Genomic DNA, 23,498 nt, shown 5'->3' with positions numbered 1-23,498 from the left:
AGATACGGTCTAATGTAAACTTGGCCAGAGACAAACAACCATTCACACGCACATTCACACCTACGGTCAATTTAGAGCCACCATTTAGCCTAACCTGCATATCTTTGGACTGTGGGGGAAACCGGAGCACCCGGAGGAAACCCACACAGACACGGGGAGAACATGCAAACTCCACACAGAAAGGCCCTCACCAGCTGCTGGGCTCGAACCCAGGGCCTTCTTGCTGTGAAGCGACAGTGCTAACCACTACACCACCATGTTGCCCCATTGCACAATCCATCCATCCATCCATTACCTGTAGCCGCTTATCCTGTCCTACAGGGTCGCAGGCAAGCTGGAGCCTGGAACCTGGAGCTGACTACGGGCGAAAGGCGGGGGTACACCCTGGACAAGTCGCCAGGTCATCGCAGGGCTGACACAGAGACAAACAATCATTCACACTCACATTCACACCTACGGTCAATTTAGAGCCACCAATTAGCCTAACCTGCATGTCTTTGGACTGTGGGGGAAACCGGAGCACCCGGAGGAAACCTACACAGACACGGAGAGAACATGGAGACTCCACACAGAAAGGCCCTTACCGCCACTGGGCTCGAACTCAGGACCTTCTTGCTGTGAAGCGACAGCACTAACCACTACAACACCATGCTGCCCCATTGCACAATCATTTTGCATTATTTATTTACTACATCAATCATCCATGTGTACAGGACCTTTAAAGTGCATATCCTGGACCAAATTTTTATTATTTTTTTTATATGAATCTATGTCCCTTTACACACTTATCCAGAAGGGTAATTTTGCACAAGGCCATCTGTCTACAGCAGAAAAAAATAAAATAACAAAACGCATCTGGAAAAATCCCAAGGGAGTCTGGAGCCAGATTCGTGACGTCACCTGCGGAAGCGCCAGCAGGCTGCGCGAGCTCGCATGGTTTCAGTGCACAGCCTGTGTAGACCAAGTTTAGCAGCTAGCAATTTTGCATTGAAATATGGAATTGTCACCTGAGCGCAATGTGGGAAACGATGAGTACTAATCCCATCAAGATTGGTGTTGCTACACCCTCCTACGATACATCTGTTAACCATTTTAATAATTACGTGATAACGTTGAAGAAATTTGCAGGAAACCAACAGGTCCTTTTCTCATAAACAAACCAGTGCTGACGTAGGATTCAGAAGGAGGCGTCCCGCACACGAAGTCACGAAAATCAATGTTTGCCGGGAAATCCAAATGCCAAGTTTTTTTAGAGGTGGACCAATTCGCCTCAAATGGCTTGACTTCAACTGAATTTTTCTGGTATTGCGGAAGATAAAAAAAAACATTGCACAAAATGCAAAATGTGACAGATATTTGACCAAAGTTTAATATAAAATAGGAGCATTACATTGATCTTACTCCTGAATTTACCCGTGATATCTTATGCACTTTAAGTTCAAGGTCTTTTATATATTTTGTTTATATGTGTGTGTGTTTGGCGGCACGGTGGTGTAGTGGTTAGCGCTGTCGCCTCACAGCAAGAAGGTCCGGGTTCGAGCCCCGTGGCTGGTGAGGGCCTATCTGTGCGGAGTTTGCATGTTCTCCCCGTGTCCGCGTGGGTTTCCTCCGGGTGCTCCGGTTTCCCCCACAGTCCAAAGACATGCAGGTTAGGTTAACTGGTGACTCTAAATTGACCGTAGGTGTGAATGTGAGTGTGAATGGTTGTCTGTGTCTATTGCCGCTTTTTCACTACCAACGCGGCTGAGTTGGGCTGAGCTGTGCCGTGCTGAGTCGAGCTGAGCGGGGCTGTTGGAGTTGCATTTTGACTACAACCGCGCTGAACCGTGCTGGCTGGAAGTGGGTGGACACATTGGGTGGAGTTACCGAAAGTGGGTGGACGTCACGTGATGTCGTTAGGTGGTGCAAACAGTGACATCAGTGACCTTTTAAGCGGTAGTCTCACGACCCGGGTAGTAAACAATAAACATGGAGGACATGGAGTCGTTAGTGTTGCTGGTCTTGGTGCTGTGGCTTGTTGTCACCGACAACGCCAACAGATACTGGCAAGAGCGTATAGATGAGGCGAGGCGCATAAGGCTTCAGAAATTCTCGTAATTTGTAATTATTCTTCTTCCGGGTTTACGGTGTTTACAGATCCCAGCGTGCTCGCAGGGCATGTGTGGGCGTGTGAGGACACTCCTCCTCACCAATCAGTGCACAGGGGAGTGTCTCCTCACGCCCCTAGCCCCACTCGGCTTGGTTTGGCTCGCTTCAGCCCTACTCCAAAACCGTGCGAGTTTTGGGTGCTGAGCAGGGCTGAAGCGAGCTGAGTCGTGCTGCTCTGAGGTAGTCGAAACGCGAGCCGTGTCGAGCTGAAGTGAGCTGAAAAAGGGTAGTGGAAAAGGGCCATATGTGTCAGCCCTGTGATGACCTGGCGACTTGTCCAGGGTGTACCCCGCCTTTCGCCTGTAGTCAGCTGGGATAGGCTCCAGCTTGCCTGCGACCCTGTAGAAGGATAAAGCGGCTACAGATAATGAGATGAGATGAGATAATGAGATGAGATGAGATGATGAACAGGGTTATCACATATACTTGGCAACCCTGTCTAGCTACTTGTAGTTTCAGAAGCTCGCTTGTTGTTCGAACTCCATTTCCCACAATGCATTTCCTCTGTAATCTCTCCAGTGTTTCTCTCTCGAGTCTAATGTCCATGTTGGATAACGGGAAGGCAACTTTTCTTCACAGCACAGTATAATAATGAACTTGACAGGAGCAGCTGCTGGAGCTGCAGGACGCGGCCAGTGGACCGGTTCAGGCTCCGGGTCTTTAACCTGCAACCCCCGAAAATTCAGCGAGAAAATCGCCCTGCAGATTCAGCGGCAAGCCGAAGATATAGCCGCCTTCCAGGAGGTTATGATGGACATCACTTCCACCAGGGTGAGTCAAGGCCTTCAGGCTGCTCTCACACACTGAGCCGAGTGTGTCACGGATTTAACGAGAATATACCACTACTGTACATTTACATCACACACTGGGTCATGCAACTTTAAAAAGTCTATTTTTTTTGTTTGAAACTTGAGAACCCACACCCACATCCTGTCGCTTCATAGTGTTTATTGAATGTGATCAGAAATGAAACTGGGTTTGCTTATGACCCACAATTTATACCAAGTCAACACGACTATAGAGTCAAGGGATGGACCTCCTTAGGGCTTACAACATCTCATCTCATTATCTCTAGCCGCTTTATCCTGTTCTACAGGGTCGCAGGCAAGCTGGAGCCTATCCCAGCTGACTACGGGCGAAAGGTGGGGTACACCCTGGACAAGTCGCCAGGTCATCACAGGGCTAACACATAGACACAGACAACCATTCACACTCACATTCACACCTACGGTCAATTTAGAGTCACCAGTTAACCTAACCTGCATGTCTTTGGACTGTGGGGGAAACCGGAGCACCCGGAGGAAACCCACGCGGACACGGGGAGAACATGCAAACTCCACACAGAAAGGCCCTCGCCGGCCCCGGGGCTCGAACCCAGGACCTTCTTGCTGTGAGGCGACAGCGCTAACCACTACACCACCGTGCCGCCGGCTTACAACATAATATTCACTAATAAATAAAGGTACGGTTAGAAGTTTCCAAGATCTCAAGGATAATTTTGGCCTACAGAACCAGGACCTCTTCAGATATCTACAAATAAGAGACTGTATCAGGAAAAACATTATAAAAAAAATTATGAATCTGAAAACAATATTCTACAGGTATTTGTAAAAGCTTATAAAGATGAACCTTTTAACCTTTTAAAAACCTTTTAGTTTTTTTTTTCTCTTTCTCTTTCTTTTTCTCCTTTTTCTTTTTGGCATTTTAATATTTTATTTCTACTATTGTTTAATTATTATTATTTTCTTTTAATTCTTTTAATTCTTTTAATTAATTATTTTAGAATAAAGATAAAATTATTTTATGTAATTTTATTTCTCTATTGTTTACTGTTTTTGTTTTTACTTCTGTAAAGCACATTGAACTGCCATTGTGTATGAAATGTGCTATATAAATAAACTTGCCTTGCCTTTTAAGAAGATAATTTCAAAATTATACACAAGTCTTCAATCTCTTAACAAAGAAAATATATCTAATGTAAAATCAAGATGGGAAACTGAAGGCAACATCACAATCTCACAGGAGAACTGGAAGGAAATTTTCAAACAACACTGGAAAACAACAAATTCTCCACTTTGGAGAGAATATTCATGGAAAAATCTCATTCGCTATTTCTGCACTCCATACCAAAAGAGATCATATTCCAACACTCTTAAAACGAATGTGTTGGAAATCAACACATCTTTTGTGCAAGTTTAATTTCAACAAGAGTTGTGTTATATTTCAGAAATGTTTAACACCAAAATTGCACAAATAACAAATAATGTGTTAAAATGAACAAAAGTTCTGTTGTCCCAATCTGGACATAGAGATGTGTTAAAAAACAACACAAGTTGTGTTATTTTCAACACATGTGTTTTAAGAGTGAATCAGACAGAATGTTGGAGATGTTGTGGAAGCAAAGAGGCGAATCACTATCATATATTCTGGTGTTGCCCTATTGTGACCCCATTTTGGTTGCACGTACATCAAATTATAGAGACTGTGTTTTCAACAAAAATAACTTTTTGTTTCAATGTGTTATACTTGGTGGATCGAGAGGAACTGGAGTGGAGGAACAAAGATAAATATCTACTGAGAATATTACTGGTGGCCTGTAAGAAATCAATAACGAAGAAAGGGCTGAAGAGGGAGGCACCTAGTGTAGATGAATGGATTGATATTGTGTACAGCATCTTTGTAACGGAAAGAATTACTTTCAATCTAAGAACACAAAAAGAGGTATTTATTGAAAATTGGCAAAAATGGATTACATATATCTCTACCATAAGACCAGACTTCAGGTAATCTCAGATTGGACTATTAGAATACTTTCATGTTTTTTCATTTCTTTGTCCTTTTTTTTTTCTTTCCACCTTCATGAACGGAGGTGTTTTCCAATCCCCTTTTGTACGCTTTTACTTTTCCCTGGATATTTTGTGTATTTGTCTATAGGTCTTCATGTTAATTATTTGTTCATTTACATACAAAATCAAAAACCAATAAAAAGTAAATGACAAAAAAAGAAATGAAACTGAGGGTTTATTAGGGCTGAGTGACTTTCTCTCATATGAGAACAGAACTGTAAATGTACAATATTATAAAGATAATCCTAATAGTAGGCTGTATGGATCATAATATCCTCAACATCCTAAAAATATTATGTTTTTATATCACCTTTCTAATATATCAGCATCCATATTTGTATAACTAATAAAATCTACCTGTTAATAAATAGTTAAGGGTTGTTTTACAATCAGGGTACGCAAGCTAAAAATCACATTTAATACTTATTATCTTCAATATCAAAAGGCTTGACTAAATAAACTTGGTTGTTTATTGTAGCCCTGTGATAGCTCTGTTTACCATGCAAAAAAAAAATTTGGTGATAATGTTATTTTTGGTGAATGTATGGCAATATATATCATATTTAGCAAAATTACTCGTGTCATTTAGAAAAAGTGCTTTTTTGACCACAGGTGGCTCCAAAAGGGATGCACTTAAATCATTCTTTATACCATAAAACACATATTTGGTTCTATATCATTGGAAACATAGTTGAGTTTTAATGTTGAATGGCAGTAAGTTTTCAGACTGTTTTGATCAAATTAGTAAAAAAAACTGTGTAATTGTGTAAAAAAAAAAGTCCTCTCTGAGACAGCTAATTTTTCAATATAAAATAACATATCTAAAATGATTATTTTCATCCTAAAATGTGGTCAAGATATTGGGACATAAATATTAGACAACTAACACAAAGCTTACAGCCTTATATTTAAAAGCACTATGGAAGTAGTGGATTCTGAATTGTCAAAAAAAATGTCCTCTCCGAGAATCACTTGATTTGTTTCTCCCAGCCCTGCTTAAAGCTACACTTAATCTTCTTTATCTTATAGCAGATTACACAAAACTACCATACACATATGTCAAAAATTACCTGAAATCTGTTCTTTAACTTGTCCTTCACTTAAAAACTGGTACAAGAACCAGTTTGAATCAATTTGAATTTTGGACCCCTGTGACACAAACTTTGTACCCTGATTGTAAAACAACCCTTAATATTATTAATTTGTAAATCCATCAATTTTATTTTGGTGTTTGAAAGTTCGTCCTTTATTTTTGTGTTTTAGTTTTGTTTTCTCATCTCATTATCTCTAGCTGCTTTATCCTGTTCTACAGGGTCGCAGGCAAGTTGGAGCCTATCCCAGCTGACTACGGGCGAAAGGCGGGGTACACCCTGGACAAGTCGCCAGGTCATCACAGGGCTGACACATATACCCCTTTTCCACCAAAGCAGTTCCAGGGCTGGTTCAGGGCCAGTGCTTAGTTTGGAACCGGGTTTTCTGTTTCCACTGACAAAGAACTGGCTCTGGGACCAGAAAAAACGGTTCCAGGCTAGCACCAACTCTTTGCTGGGCCAGAGGAAAGAACGCTTTCGGAAAAGGGGTAACAGACAACTATTCACACTCACATTCACACCTACGGTCAATTTAGAGTCACCAGTTAACCTAACCTGCATGTCTTTGGACTGTGGGGGAAACCGGAGCACCCAGAGGAAACCCACGCGGACACGGGGAGAACATGCAAACTCCACACAGAAAGGCCCTCGCCGGCCACGGGGCTCGAACCCGGACCTTCTTGCTGTGAGGCGACAGTGCTAACCACTACACCACCGTGCCACCCCTGCTTTTATTCTATTTTTTATAATTAATTTTATTCTATATTTATGAACTTTTGATCTCCTTGTGCTCGTTTTTGTTAATCTTTTTGCTGCTTTATGTTCTTTTTTTAACCCTTGTGCATTCTATTATGCTGTGCTCAAGAAGAAAGAAAGCACAACTTTATTCATCACACACTTGTGAAATTTCCTCTCTGCATTTAACCCATCTGAAGCAGTGAACACACACATACCCAGAGCAGTGAACAGCCACGCTAACAGCGCCCAGGGAGCAACTGGGAGTTAGGTGCCTCGCTCAAGAGCACCTCAGCCCAAGGCCGTCCCATATTAACCTAACCACATGTCTTTAGACTGTGGGGGAAACCGGAGCACCCAGAGGAAACCCAGGCAGACACGGGGAGAACATGCAAACTCCACACAGAAAGGCCCTCGCCGGCCGCTGGGTCTGAACCCAGAACCTTCTTGCTGTGAGGCGACTGTGCTAACCACTACACCACCATGCTGATCAGACGACACACATCTTTCACGATGGTCACCTTGTCAGATTAGGCAATTATAGTGCTATACATTCTTGCCATGTTTTGGTCAGGAGACTGGCAGCACTACAAATTTGACCCCAACCAATCATCGTTCATGTTGTCAGGGAAGAGGGTCAAGAAGTTATTATTATTTGCTGGCATCTGTCTGTCTCAAGAGGCAATGGAAACTGCGTTTTAAGTCAACTTTTGATACAGCTTCTACGATGGCTATGCAGACCGATCTTAGATTGGCAGGCCTTGCTACAGTTATCACAAACAAACACAGATTCTTGACCAAGAGGGGCCAAGATACGCCCCTGCCTTCTGAGCTCTCTTCTTTCATCTGAGCATTGGAAACACTTCTCCTTGCCTCTCAAGACCCCAGCCTTTACAGCTACCTTCCAATTCCCATGCTCCGCTGCAACCGTCTCCCAGGTCTTTGGGTTGGTGTTGCAAGACAGCATGTCACGCTTGCAAACATCTTTGTATCTTAAGATGGGTCTGCCTGTAGGGCAAGAGCCAGATGCGAGTTCTCCATAAAGAATATCCTTTGGGATACGTCCATCGTCCATACGCCTGACGTGTCCTAGCCACCTCAAATGTCGCTGAGAAAGAAAGATGAACATGCTCGGGATGCCTGCACAAGCAAGCACAATCTTGTTTGGGACACGATCTTTCCAAGAGATGTCCAAAATGCGGCTGATGTTTCTTAGGTGGAAGGAGTTTAGTCTGTGCTCCTGGCGGGAGTACAGTGTCCAGGTTTTACTGCCATAGAGAAGCGTGCTTAGCACACACACCTGATAAACTGCCAGCTTGGTATTGGAGGTTAGTAGACTGTTATCCCGTACTCTCTTCGCCAGGCGAGCCATGGATGTTGCAGCTTTGCCAATGCGTTGATCAAGCTCCGCATCCATGGAGATGTTACCAGAGACAATAGAGCCAAGGTAGGCAAAGTCGTCAACTACCTCGAGAGTGTGGTCGTCAGTGCGGATGCTCGGAATGTTGCTAACATCGCGGGTCATTACTTTGGTCTTTTTTAGGCTGATAGTTAGGCCAAACTCTCGGCAAGCAAGTGCAAAGCAGTTAATAAGATGCTGTAGATCATCCTCAGAATGTGCTACAAGAGCTGCATTGTCAGCAAAGAGTAGTTCCCTGATAAGGATCTGCCGTACTTTTGTCTTTGCCCGAAGGCACGCCAGATTGAAGAGGTTTCCATCGCTCCTGGTATGGAGGTATATACCCTCCTCGCATTCACGGAAGGCATGGCAGAGAAGGAGGGAGATGATGATTCCGAAAAGCGTTGGGGCAAGAACACAGCCCTGTTTGACTCCATTTTCAATCGGAAAAGGATCGGACGTTTTGCCTTCATGCCAGACCGTGCCTTTCATGTTTTGGTGGAACGACATGATCAGCTTAAGAAGCTTTGGAGGACAGCCCAGTCTTTGAAGTAAAGTGAAAAGGCCCTCTTTGTTGACAAGATCGAAAGCCTTATTTAGGTCAATAAAGGCAACCAGTAGCGAGCGTCTTTGTTCATGGCATTTTTCCTGAAGCTTCCTGAGGGAGATCATGTCGCTCGTTGATCTTCCAGCCTTAAAACTGCACTGCGATTCAGGATAGACGCGGTCTACAAGCTTCTGTAGCCTGTTGAGTGCTACACAAGCAAAGGCCTTGCCAATGACTACGTGTGGTGATATTCCATGGTAGTTGTTGCGGTTGCCTTGATCTCCCTTGTTCTTATACAAGTTCACGATAATGGCATTGCACATCTCTTAGGGAACAAAGCCTTCCTCCCAATGTTGCAAAAGGAGTTGGTACAGATGGGATAAAAGTACGGTATTCTTCCCTGCCTTGATTATTTCCGCTGGGATCCCATCCTTGCCTGGAGATTTCCCACATGCAAGGCAGCTTACAGCCTCACAAAATTCCACAAAACTAGGTGGCGTGTCCAATTCTTTCATTACAGGAAGAGAGGGAGTGTTTGTAATAGCTGCCTCTGTAACAGTAGTTCCCCTTGAGTACAGTTCTTGGTAGTGCTCTGGCCACATCTCCATCTGTTTGCTCTGGTCTGATAGGATCTCACCAGAAGCTGATTTAAGATGCGCAGACTTGGTTTTCTTTGAGTCAGAGGATCTCTTCAGTCCATCATACACGCCATGGATGTTACCATGGTCAACAGCAGCTTGGATGCTCTGACAGAGATTTATCCAGTAGTCGTTTGCACAACGTCGAGCAATCTGCTGAGTATCGTTTCTTGCCTTTCTGAGTGATGCAAGCGACTGCGCAGTAAGGTCCTTCTTGTAAAGGATAAGCACTTTCTTTTTTGCCTTGATTGCTAGCTCTAACTTAGCAATCCCTGCTTCAAACCAGTCTGGGTTCTTCTGTACTTGTCGTCCAAAGGTCTCTAAGGCAGAGTTGTAGATTGAGTCTCGGACATAGTTCCACCTAGCTTCAATGCAGCTGATGGGACTGTCCTTGAGAGCATCCTCGATCGACTGAGCAAAACATACACACCGATCTGGGATGGCTGTCTTGGCTGCATCGATGCGAGGGATGACATTGCTGCTTTGAACGAAACACCTGCTTGGGACGGAGACGTACTTTACTAGCAACCAGGGAATGGTCAGTATCCCAATTAGCGCTGTGGTAGCTGCGAGTGACAAGTATATCATTCAATGTTTTTCTGCGTGTTGTTATTATTAGATCGAGTTGGTGCCAGTGCCGAGATTGTGGATGGCGCCAAGATACATGATGGATCGGCTTGGTGGAGCAGAACGTGTTTGTAATACAAAGGTGATCATGGGAGCAGAGTTATAAAAGCCTCTGCCCATTCTCGTTTAGTTTGCTAATACCAAAGTGACTGAGGCAAGTAGACCATGAACCTTGGTCAGAGCCAACTCTAGCATCAAAGTCACCAAGGAGGAACAGGTATTCAGAGGGAGCAACATCTTTGATGGTGTTGTCAAGTTCTTCACAGAACTGGTCTTTTGCCTCTGCAGGTGAAGAGACTGTGGGGGCATACACGCACAGAATGTTGACTGGGCCTGAGGATGTTGACAGACGAAGATATAAAATGCATTCAGTGCCCTCAGGTGGGATGTCAACAGCTGATAGCAGATAATTCTTCACTACGAAACCAACACCATGCTCAAGAGGTTTTCCAGGCTCCTTTCCTTGCCAGAAAAATGTATAGTCCTGTTCTCTGAGACTTCCGGATGATGGAAGTCAGGGCTCTTGTAGTGCAGCGATGTCTATATTGAGTCTCATAAGCTCGCGGTTAATGATGGCGGTCTTCCTGTAGTCATCAATTTGTTGGAGATTGTCGGAAAGGCCAGGACACATGGTCCTGACATTCCAGCTTGCTATTCTTAGGGTGTTTTTCTTTCTCTGTTGTTTGCCTGGTGCAAGGTTTACAATCTGCTTTTCAGTGTTTGGCTTAGCTCCAAGCACCCATTGGAGCAGGCAGACTGTGGCGGGTCAGCACCTTACTGGCCGGGGGCTGCCCGGCTTGGGACGGGCGGTAGCTGACCAGTGAAACACAATGGTTCGTCCCACCATCAGAGACTACCTTTAGCATCCTCCCTACGCCAATCGGTCTGGACTTATCACTTGTAACTGCTGCCTCCCATGTTGTTTTAGCCACTGGGGACCAGTGGCAATGAAGTGACCTCTCCATAACGTAGCGCCAGGGCAAAAGTGTAAGGACACTCAGGGATGCCCAATTGTCTGAATCCCCCTCTCAGCCTCACCAATGAAATCCAAAGGAAAGCAGAGCAGTACATTTGGCATCGGGTTGGCTGCAGGAGCTGCCAGAAGGAAGACAAGAACACTGAACCAACTGCTTACGGGGCCCCACTCTGGATTTTTCATTGAGGTTTACTCCTCTAGCCTTTTTCCATAACTAGAGGCAACGGAGGCAAAAGAGCTTCATCTACCTGTGCCGTAACCCAGGCAGAGAGGCTCGGGTTGTGCTAATACTTGCCCAAGGCATACACCCAGGCTAGTGGAGGGAAGGATGCACCTTACAGCTCCATTCTAGACCGGCTCCAAGCAAGGTCTAGCCACCGCCCATCATTCATGTCATCAGGGAAGGGGGTCAAGAAATTATTATTATTATTATTATTAACAACAAGAATAATAATTTGAACTTATAGCTCCTTTCTCACACCCAAGGTTGCTTTACAATTACCAAAAAAAAAAAAGTCCACCAAAAGAGAGGATGTAATTCCAGTGGCATAGCTGCCCATAGTCCCACCAAAAGGTGCATGAGAATGTGTCTCAAACCGCCTGCGTAGCTGCCACGACACCACTGGGCAACATTGCTTGGAACACCGTGTCATGGATCCACAAAGCAAGCACAGAAGCACCACCGCACAGAGCACTGGACAACCATGATGTTAAAGAAAGCAATGAGCTCCCTGTAGTCCATAGCGAGCAGCATAGGCATCACCCATGGCGGACAAAGGCCTGAAGAAAGCCGACACCCAAAACTGGGCCCAAAGCTACGCCACAACCCAGCAGACAAAACATTCAAACAAGGAACAAACATCAAACCATACAAACAAAGGGATAAAAATAAAAAGCTCCAGTGAGAAGCAGAGAAGTGAGAATTATCAATCAATGCTAAGTTATCAAACTAAGTGAGAAAATACCAGAAATTCTGATATGCTAGACTTTTCATCTGGGTATTGTGACGTGTCCCAGATGCCACACCGTTGTTCTTTGATTGTGTCACACTACAAGGCCTATTTGTTGTTCCATGACGTACATGTTCAGGCTCGACGCTAGAAATTTGTCGGCCACAACAAAATGGTGTCAAAATCGGGCTGAAATGGTTTAGTTTGAAATCGGCATGATGATACTCATCATTAAAGAGGAACTGAAGGCAAATTTTTTTATCATCAAAATTCTATTTATCTAATTTTATTAAATATAGGAATGCTTTTCTGACAGCTATTTTGTCACTGCTATAGCAAGTTATGAGTGTTTGAAATATGCTATGTAATATATCAGTCCATATGTCAAAGCAATGGCTGTAAACGAGATTCGCTAAGACCTGTGCGAGACTTCGTAGGATGGAAGTAAAGCATACAGCGGAACTCAAAGTGACCAACATCTGCCAACGTTGTCAAAAGACACGCATGCCCTCTTTCGAATGCTGACATAATCAAGCCGGAAGTTTTCTCTGTGTCCAAAATCGCTCCCTACTCAGTATATAGGGCAGTATATAGTGGGGACGCCATTTTGTAGTGCTGTCCGAAACCTTAGTGAGGATTATTTACACCCTATATAGTGCACTCAAAGTATCCCACAATGCATCACGAAAAGTAGTGTACAACTGATGGTCACTAACCAAAGCAATATATCCCATCATGCAATGCAGTCGCGCTGAAAGAAGTCAAATTAAAAGTCTCAAATTTGATTTAATAAAAGGCAGCGGCAAAGAAGAAAGTATTCAGCCCTGATTTAAAAAAAAAAAAACTGAAAGATGCAGGTACTTTGTATTGATTTGTGGGAAATGCGCTCAGTATAATATGTATTTATCACAAAAATACATGCATGTATTTTATTATTTTGAAAACCCACCAGCTGCCTGATCTGGCGCGTTTTAATTGTGCGACAGTAATGATGTAAATACCAGCGCGACGGACTAGTGTCCGAAAGCGTTTTTTTTTTTCTCATTTAACCAATGGCTTGAAGTCGTATGGAATCATCTCCATCACTGATGAAGCTGGCAGATCTCGAAATTCATCTAAATTGGAATGATATGGCGATCTAGCCGCTGTGTAAGCAGTTTTCAAAATGGCGGTGCTGACACTTCATGTTTGAAGTCTCGCACAAATCTCGTGAAGATTGCGTGGATAAGTGACGCCTGCCATGGACAATATGAACTACATTCAACATGGCTAAAAACCAAAAAGGCCGATAAGTGTAATATAATATGCCAATACGAGTCACGATATAAGGTTAATAAAATCAAAAACGTAATTGAATAACACGTTAATTAAGAAATAAAGCAAGTTTAAAAATGACTTCAGTTCCCCGTTAGCTCCTAAAAACAAAAGAGAAGGAGCTTTTTTTTTTTCTTTTTTTTTTCCTCAGCATTTTCTGGGACATTCATTGAGGAATACAACAGAGACATAATGGAGACAGTAAAAGTTGTATTCAGTGTTCCAGAACCCAGTTCACCTATAGAGGGTTCCCGCATGACGTCACCGCGCCGCAAGATTTCAGTAGTCGCCATATTGGAAGACCAAGTACACATCTATGCAAGTACATACATACATAAAACAAACTACACCTGAAATGTAGCCAGGGCCGGTTCTGCCCTAATCTGGACCCGGGTACAACATCGCGCAAACACCCCCCCCCCCCCCCCCCCCCCCCCCCCCCCAAAAAAAAAAAACCCACCAGTCTAAATCAGGACAACCAGTGTTCGAACTACGGGGGCACTCGGGGGATCCGAGATCCCCTGAAACAGACATGAGATCCCTTGAAAACATGATTTGGGAAATGTTGGGGGGTCTCTAAAATATTGGCAAAATGATGTTTATTGACATAGCAATCGTGTGTAACGGGAAGCATTTGCATATCCGAAGTGTTGTGTTTACATCAAAGATAAAATAAACCAATATGACAACGACTGCTGCTGCCAGGTTGGTTGTTGAGTAGCCTGACTGTTTTTTTTGTTCTTGCGTGTGGTATCATTGTTGACACGAGGTTGTTTTTTGAACATGCCAATGCGGACACGATTTCCCCTGATGAGTTATGACTTCAGACGCGATGCGTGTGTGGAGGTGTGGAGTCCGTGTGATATGTGCATAAGAGAGGCTTCTCGTGTTTGGAGATCCGCGCTCCGAGACAAGCGCAAGCACCCCCCCCAGGGAAAAAAAGGGACCCCCCCAAAAAATATCGGCATAGTTCGAACACTGAGGACAACCATCACATAACTATAACTGTAAACATTTTAGATCAACTATTTTAACTAAATGGGCTATAATAAATAAGCCTGCAGGCAGCCACGGCGGGCTGCCTCAGAAAAGTAACCATTCAATGACAACTGAAAGCCTGCAGCCACGGCGGGCTGCCTCAGAAAAGTAACCATTTGTCCTACCTTAACTCGTTTTGCTTTTTCTGCCTCCTTTTTTGTATTTTCGACCCTGCGTTTATTTTCTTTCCTTTTCTGAAAACCCGATTTGTGTCCAGACATTTTGTTCTGCTACCAACGAACTAACTCGTCAGGTCTCGTCTCTCGAGTTCGCGATGAAGGGCAACAATTGATACGTTTTTACAAACAGCCAATAAACAGCCAATAGGGAGGCTGCAACGTTCAGGCTCTCCTTTGCTCACAGACACTCAGTAATGCACTTATTCTCTGTCTCCTGGCAGAAAGCTCCTTGGTTTGCTTGTGTCTCAATCACAGCTGGTATTCTGTAGAAAGACTTCTTTTCACCTTTCCCATCAGCTTTGTTGGAACACCCTAACACAGCACAAAAGTTTACCATTGTAGGTTTATGATGAATCAAGTGCCTCGTGGGTTTAAATTCCGCGCGCTGCCGTTATTTCCCCCTAATCACGAGTTTGTTGGTCTTCCAATATGGCGCAGGGTTTGTTTACTTCCGGTTTCCAGTGACGTCAGTGGGAAGGGTCTATACGATGCAGTTCAGCTGAGTAATAGCAGAAACTTGGCTTGTCTAATTAGTGATCTACAAGATAAGAAGCGCAATGGCATTGATGGTGTTCTTTGCGTGACAGTCGAAGCTTTGGAAACTGATGTGTTTGAGCTGAGAGAGCTGGGCAGACTGAAGGATTAAAGCGCTGCTGCATTGCTCATTTTTGGTTGAGATGAATTCTCACTGGCACCACTAACAGCAGGTAGTCAAACAGCAGTGTGGGTAATGTATAAACCATTATTCATTGTAACAGTACACCAGCTAGTTTAAACTAAAAATCTTGGCCACCATTTGAAGATCTCATGTTAATTATGCTGTTGTTCAGAGTGGATTTGTCCTTTTAATGATATTTTAAACTTTTTACCCCTGTTATAAGACTACAGAGTCTTTTTTTTTTTTTTTTTTTTTGTTTCCTCACTGACCGTAATGTAAATATGCTACAGGTATTTGATGCTTTTTGTACTATAACAAGGATTTGTTGCACTGCCATGCATAACAACTCTGAAATGACTCGCACTGCAGATTCAGGCTCAGAAAGTTCAGCAAGCAAGAAGTTTGGCTTCATATTATGGAGGATCGCTGCCAAATGTCAGTCAGATGTCAGCATGTCCAACAGGAAATCAGGTGAGTTCTTATGCTTTCTTATGCTTTAAATATTTTGCGATACCAGATCATGTTTCATTAAATCAACAGTTTATATATGAGTGATTCCACGCTTATGGGTACTGAAATGGGGACATGAACTTATTTTTAAAAATTCACCTAAAACCATTTCTTTTTTTTACCATCAGGTCACAAAACATGTAATCTTTAATGAATGATGTGTTAAAAGATAACTTTAATTTTCTGAGATGTAATAAAAACATATTTATATGCCAAAGTCAGAACGTAACAGAAGTGTTGTGGACATATATATTCTCAATTTTAACAATGTAGAATTACTTTTTGAAACATAGGAAGGTGATGTTTTAGCAAATATAATTAATAAACATGTGTAGTAGAATAAACATACACATTCTTTCAATAAGATTGACATGGTATATAGCTAGATTGTAATTAATTTGTCACAGACACGAGATGGACAATCATAACAGAAGTAATGTAACAGACATCATTTTGGAACTCATAGGCTTGACTTTGGCATATAAATATGTTTTTATTACATCTCAGAAAATTAAAGTTATCTTTTAACATATCATTCATTAAAGATTACATGTTTTGTGACCTGATGGTAAAAAAAGAAATGGTTTTAGGTGAATAAGTTCATGTCCCCATTTCAGTACCCATAAGCGTGGAATCACTCATATATATAAGACTTTAACTGACAGTATTGGTGCTAATATTAAAGCAAAGGGAAAGACCTAACTTTTTAGGAAAGACATGACAAATGTTAATGTTTTTGTTCAGGGGCTGCATTATATATAAACACAAATTTCACTTGATGTTATAAATACATGATTGACTATCCATCATTGGATTACTGTAACTCTTTTGTTTCTCTTTTATTGTTTGTTTGTTTGTTTGTTTGTTTGTTTTAATCCACCATCCAACACCTTACTTTCTGTTTTGTTTTGTTTTTTGCAAACATGTAGAGTCAGTTTCTGTCTAACCCAGACTACAGTGTCACCCAACAGTCCCAGATGAAGACAGAACACGGACAGAGAGATCACCGACCCAGCATCCATGGACGGACAAACAGGAGACATGTATCCCTCACTGAAAAATTGATTCATAATCTGCTACCACTTCACAAAATGAACACAGCTTTACAATCATTAGACTACAAAGTAACAGCTATAGTCACAATTCAGAATGATAACCTTAACTGCAGTTTACAGATTGACAGCGCCCCCTATCTGTCTGTCCACTTGTCTCCTCCCTCAGGCCCCAGCTGGCGGAGGTACCATAAGGAATCATGTTTTTACCAATTGAATTTTAATTACTTATTAATTGTATGTTTAATTGTTTGAAATTCTCAAAATGCTTTGCCACATCCTCAATGTATACAGCCATATTTCAAATTTAAGCTCTCATTTATTGTTGTGTATTTTTTTCTCTATGTCCACTCTAAAGGAACTGCTTCATCAGAGCTGCAAATGAAAAATGCCAGACGGACCAAATGCCGATGATGGCCCTTAGTAGGTGAGCACAAATCTGTGTGGTATCTGTACGGTCTATTCTGTACTGTCACAAGTAACAGTACCAGTCAAAAGTTTGGACACATCTTCTAATTCAATGGTTTTTCTTTATTATTATTAATTAAAAGTCACTTCATGTCTTAAAATAATGATGGAAGTTGTGTCTCTTTACTTAGTTGAGCGGTTCTTGACATAATATGGATTACTACAGTTAATAATAATAATAATAATAATAATAATTTCAATTTATATAGCGCCTTTCTCAAAACACAAGGTCGCTTTACAATTATAGGGGGGAAAAAAGTCCACCAAATAGAGGTCAGGATGTCATTCCAGTGGTGTAGCAGCCACAGTCCCACCAAAAGGCACACGAAAACAAGTCCCACACCACCAGCACAGCTGCCGCCGGGAGACATCACTCGGAACACCACGCCATGGATCCACAAAGCGAGCACAGAAGCACCGCCGCATAGAGCTCTGGACAACCACGATGTTAAAATGAGCAACAAGCTCACTGCAGTCCATAGCTAGGAGCACAGGCATCACCCATGGAACCAAGGCCTGGAGGGAACCGACGCCCAAAACTGGGTCCAGAGCTACACCACAACTGGTGGACAAAAACACTCAAACAAAAACAAACATCAAACTACACAAACACACACACAAAAAAAGCTCCGGTGAGAAGCGGCAGCCAGAATGCGCACGATGTACTCTCAACCGGAAATGGAAAAACAGTTGTGGAATAGAGCTATTTCCTGTGTGTTTATTATTTACTATTTGATCTCAAACACATTAAGAAGGCAAGAAATTGCACTAATTAACTTTTGACGAGGCACACCTGTTAATTGAAAAGCATTCCAGGTGACTACCTTATGAAGCCGGTTAAGATAATGCCAGTAGTGTGTAAAGCGTCATCAAGGTAAACAGTGGTTACTTTGAAGACTCTAAAACATGAAACATTATGTTTTTTAAAAACACTTTTTTGTTTACCACATAATACCATGTATGTTCTTCAGTTTTGTTGTACAATGTAGAAAATAGTCAAAATACAGAAAAACCTATGAATGAGTAGGGGTGTCCAAACTTTTGACTGGTGCTGTATCTTCTTCCACTCTTGTCTTTTTCAGGACTCGCTCAGACTCGGCCCTTCACACCAGTGTGAGGATGACCTCCATCGGTGACCCATATCCTGAACAGGTCCTGTCTGGCTGCTCAAAAAAAACTGGTAAGTGTTGCTCGTTTAACTCTACTTTTTAAAATGCTGCGTTATGAAGTCCATACAGTGAAATTACCTTCTATTACATAGATATAAATATATTTTTAATATACAGTAGCTTGGAGAGGTTCTGTTTCATCACCTCAACTACAGGAGACCCTCAAGGGTTAGTACTAGGTCCATCTTGTTTTCCTTGTTTCCTAAATAACTGGATCCAGTGATTTTAGGTTTCATGGCTTTTCTTTTCACCGCTACACAGATGCATCTTTTTTTTTTCGGTCACTGTCTCAAGTTGCTCAGACCACCTTTGTGATATCTTTTTCTGGGTGAAGATCCACCATCAGAAATTCTACCAAAAGAAAACTGAACTGATAATGATATACCTCCCAGTAGCAGCCTCCTGTCGGCTGGATCTGTCAATCAGCATTCAGAATGCACATCTATAAACGGCTTGGCATGATTTTAAATCATCTTGGATGACATCAACCGCTAGGTCCTGCAGGTTTCTTCTTCATAACATCAGAAGAATCTAACTTTTTATGCATGCAGAATCCTCAATTTCTTGTACAAGCGGTAGTTATTTCTAGACGTCACGACTACAGTTGTCTTCTTGCTGTTTTCCCTTGATATGTAATATTTGAGTGCTGCTTGTCTGGTTCATAATCTCCCAACATAGAACAGCTCTCTCCAAGGCCTGACATACAATCACAGTGTGTGGCCACAACCTTGCCAATTTTTTCACTGACAATCCACGGAGTTAAAAGTTTTTCGGTCATTCTTTGCGAGTGGTTAACCTTTTGTTTGCTTGCGAGTTTACTTTTGGTGAATGAAGTGGTGGTCAGGCAAACTGATCTGGCCACTGGCATGCAAAGAGCTAGTGAAACCATCTCTGACTGTTTTCGCAATTTAGAGGCCAATGCATGGTCAAGATACTTTCAGAAAGTTGCTCTTTGATAGATCCTTACATGCTAGTAAAGAAGGATTTTTCTGACGATTTGGAAAATTATCCATCCGTTGAGTTCCCCGAGATCTCAAACTACCTGGTGCTGCAGACATCGTTCTACACAGACACACAGGTGAAAACCTGGAAGAGCATGGAGGCGTACAACTTTTTATATGTGGCTGGGTTAAAGATCCGGGGATGAGGACACAAGATGAATCCTGTATAGTTTTCCCCGGGTAAGTAGGAATTTTTGGGCTTTTTGTACGCATCTTTCCAGTAGTTGCTAGGACGCTACAAGTTTTAGCATCGGCGTAAACAAACCACAGCCGCTTGATTCTCAGTCCTCTCTGCTCTTCTCTTTCGGCAAACAATAAGTTGTGGGTTTTTTAGATTAAAACAGAGAAAATGCAGTGAAAAGGTACATTCCAACATCTATGTAGGTAACGCTAGGCCACAAATTTGCATCATCACTCCAATCGTTTCAAGGAATTGTGTATGGATCATAACCACTAGTAAACTCTAATTTCCGTATATATCTGTCCTTTGCTTCTTTCTGACTTAGATTATCCAAGTAATCTGGTAGTAAAACTTTTTTAGCTGTTGCTTTGTTCAAACTACAGATATCTGACATCTTCAGTATCGTTCGTCTTCCGTATGTAAACAAAGTTCACTTGTCCCCCAGGACAAGAGTAGCAACGGTTGCTAACATAAGTGTGACTTCAGTGCAAGGGGTCTATTATTGTTTCTGCACTAAAGTTAGTGAATTTGCCTTATTTATTTATTTTTATTTTTTACTGTTCAGTTCACTCTCACTTGTACTTCTGCTAGATGCTCTGTTTTACTACACTTTCAATTGTGGGTTTGTTTTTTCTAAGTCGCTCTGGATGAGTGTGTCTGCTAAATAATTAAATGTAAACGTTTAAATTATTAAAACATCCCACACTTAGATTTTAGGCATTTGTTATTTTGCAGCTACATTTTGTCACCGTTGATTTTTACTTGTGTTACGGTGACCACATCACATTTCTTCACTTGCACTGTAATACTAAGATGATGTAATAATTCCTGAATTAACATTTTGCTTGAAGGGACCCCATTGTTTTCACCTCCAGTGCCTCCGATTGAAGAGAATGTCCAAGAGGAAGGAAGGACTTCTAAATTACAGAAGGTTATGATCTTCATATCATATATAGATGATGTCACAAATCAAAATGGTTGACCAGTGATTCATATTTTAAAATAATTCACTAATTGTATTGTAATATCTATTGTTTCACAGATACCTTCAGCATCATCTGGATGTGACACCCCTGGAAATCAGTAAGAACGCTTTTGGGTTAATTAAATACCGAGTGGAAAAATTGACAAAAATAATTCTATTCACTATGTACTCTCACTATGTGCAGTATAACATACAGGATTGTTGCTGTAGAACCTACACAGTGCACTATATATTCAATATTAGACATATACTTTGTTTATTACCTTACATTATATCACAGCACTTTTAAATTCTTGAATCTGATTATTCAGAAGGTGTTTATTCATTTTTATCCACCACTGGCCGAAAGGCCCGAAGGGGGATTGTGTCATGGCGATTTCTTTCCGTCTGTCCCGGGAAGGGTGCTCACCTTCTGAAATCAAGTCCTCTCACAATTTTTGGAAGAATTTCACAAAACTTGACAGGATTCTTTGCTATATGCTGGTAATACGCATATTGTAGTTTCGTTAAATTCAGTCATATTTTACCAGAGTTACAGCCCTTGATTAACAAAATTATACTTGACAATTTCATGAGTGTGTGTTTTCCTTCTGAAATCAACTCGTCTCACAATTTTTGGAGGAATTTCACCAGACTTTGCAAAAGGCCTTGTTATATGTCGGTAGTATACGTATTGTTATTTTGTTCAATTCGGTCATATTTTATTAGAGTTGTGGCGCTTGATTAACAACCTTGGACTTTCACAATTTCATGAAGGTGTGCTTGCCTTCTGACATCAACTCCTCTTACAGTTTTTGGACGAATTTCTCGAAGCTTGGCAAAAGGCCTTGTTATATGATGGTAATACGCATATTGCGATTTAATTTCGTTTGTGAAAATTTTATCAGAGTTTTGACCCTTGATTAAATAACTTATACTTTGACAATTTCATGAGGGTGTACGTTCTTCTGAAATCAACTCCTCTCACAATTTGTGGAGGAATTTCACCAAACTTGGCAAAAGGCTTTGTTATACGACAGTTATACACATATTGAAATTTTGTTTAATTTGGGCAAATTTTACCAGAGTTATGCCCTTGATTATTAAAAAACTTGTACGTTGGCAATTTCATCAAGGTGTGCTTGCTTTCTGAAATCAACTTCCCTCACAATTTTTATTATCCCCCGCTGGCTGAAAGGCCCAAAGGGGGATTATGTCGTGGCGATGTCCATCTGTCCCAGGAAGGGTACTCACCTTCTGAAATCAACGCCTCTCACAATTTTTGGAGGAATTTCACGAAACTTGACAGGATTCTTTGTTATATGTCAGTAATGCGCATATTGTAATTTTCAGGGACGAGAGTTTTCTGCTTTTTGCCGGATTTCCGCTTTTTCTGAGTAAAAATCGACCTTTTTATATTATGCCAAATCCATTGAGAATTTTTTTTTCATTTATTGGGGGTGGGTGGGTGGGGGGGGATGTTCCTTCGTGATACTCAAGCGTAATTCATTCCTACGATGATGTTACATGTTTACATTTTCGCCATCTTTAGTCTCGCTAAGTCTCGTGGTAGAATACGTGTTATCTGCAATGTAATTGGCCAAAACATCGATGGCGAGAGCATGATAGCCAATCATAACAGTTCTTACAAAAGTACTCACATCCGTTCTATTTTATCGAAACTTGCAACTTGCATATGTTCATCGTCGCTGCTCTTTAAAAATACGTTTCTCTTTCGTATCGGCTTTTTTACTCAAAATGCCTCAATTTACTCAATTAATACATTGAACATGTATATGATAGATAGTCAGTAAATCTGAATTAATGCTGACAGTTTAGAAAACTTAAATATTTCAAAAGACTTTTTGAAGAAATCATGTGCAACTAATGAGGACATAGGGAGAAAAGGTCAGTCACCCTAAGAAATTTTATTTAATATTATGAACATTTTGATCATTAATAGAACTTAAGTTTACTGTGAATTTAGTTTGTCATTTTTGCTGATCATGAATTATAACCATACCCTTGAATGTAGAATGTGATTTTATTTTGAATTCAAACAATACTCCTATTGATTTGAAACATATTTTCATGTAAATATATAAAAAAGACAACAGATATTTTTTTTATCTACTACAGCTCAGATTTCAGGAAAAGTGGTTTGTAAGGTCTTATTTTTCAAAATTTTCCTAGGGGGGGTATCCCTCCCAGACCCCCCATTGGCTTCGGGCGCCAAAGGCGCCCTCGCATACCATTATCTTGTTTTCTGCTTTTTTGATGACCACCCACTCTCATCCCTGATTTTTGTTCAATTCAGTAGCATTTTACCAGAGTTATGGCATAGTTGCCAGTGGGGGATATTGTGCTCTCGGAGCACTCTTGTCTATAACCGCAGCTTTGAGAGTGGAGCCAGCTGCAAAGTAAATTATAAAAATACAAAGGATAATTGTTAATATAGAAGAAGAAACCTTTCTTTGTCACATGCACACTTCAAGCACAGTGAAATTCATCCTTTGCATTTAACCCATCTGAAGCAGTGAACACACACACACACTCAGAGCAGTGGGCAGCCACACTACAGCGCCCAGGGAGCAGTCAGGGATTAAGTACCTTGCTCAAGGGCACCTCAGCCCAAGGCCACCCCACGTTAATCTACCTGCATGTCTTTGGGGGAAACCGGAGCACCCGGAGGAAACCCACCCAGACACGGGGAGAACATGCAAACTCCACACAGAAAGGCCCTCGCCGGCCGCTGGGTTCGAACCCGGAACCTTCTTGCTGTGAGGCGACCGTGCTAACCACTACGCCACCATGCCAGTGGAGCACAATATCCCCCACTGGGAACTATGCCATAACGCTGGTAAAATGCGACTGAATTGAACAAAATTACAATATGCGTATTACTGACATATAACAAAGAATCCTGTCAAGTTTTGTGAAATTCCTCCAAAAATTGTGAGAGGACTTGATTTCAGAATATAGTGTAGTTCTCTGTGAGGTTTATTTA

The 23,498-nt window shown here is 41.8% G+C and overlaps 1 protein-coding gene across 1 annotated transcript in view; it reads left to right on the top strand.

The window, feature by feature from the left end:
• The first annotated feature begins 2,658 nt into the window (after positions 1–2,658).
• The window catches only part of crtc2 (CREB regulated transcription coactivator 2), a 27,696-nt gene continuing 6,856 nt past the window's right edge, over positions 2,659–23,498 (top strand). Inside the window, exons 1-8 of the mRNA XM_060942046.1 lie at positions 2,659–2,919; positions 15,516–15,617; positions 16,586–16,699; positions 16,832–16,893; positions 17,067–17,135; positions 18,259–18,356; positions 20,379–20,458; positions 20,570–20,610. Coding sequence (XP_060798029.1) covers positions 2,740–2,919; positions 15,516–15,617; positions 16,586–16,699; positions 16,832–16,893; positions 17,067–17,135; positions 18,259–18,356; positions 20,379–20,458; positions 20,570–20,610 — 746 coding nt within the window. The 5' untranslated portion in view covers positions 2,659–2,739. The remainder of the gene's footprint in view (positions 2,920–15,515; positions 15,618–16,585; positions 16,700–16,831; positions 16,894–17,066; positions 17,136–18,258; positions 18,357–20,378; positions 20,459–20,569; positions 20,611–23,498) is intronic.

Source organism: Neoarius graeffei, chromosome 16 (genome assembly GCF_027579695.1).
Source record: "Neoarius graeffei isolate fNeoGra1 chromosome 16, fNeoGra1.pri, whole genome shotgun sequence".
Taxonomy (NCBI): Eukaryota; Metazoa; Chordata; class Actinopteri; order Siluriformes; family Ariidae; genus Neoarius; species Neoarius graeffei.
This window is presented reverse-complemented; position numbering and strand designations above follow the sequence as displayed.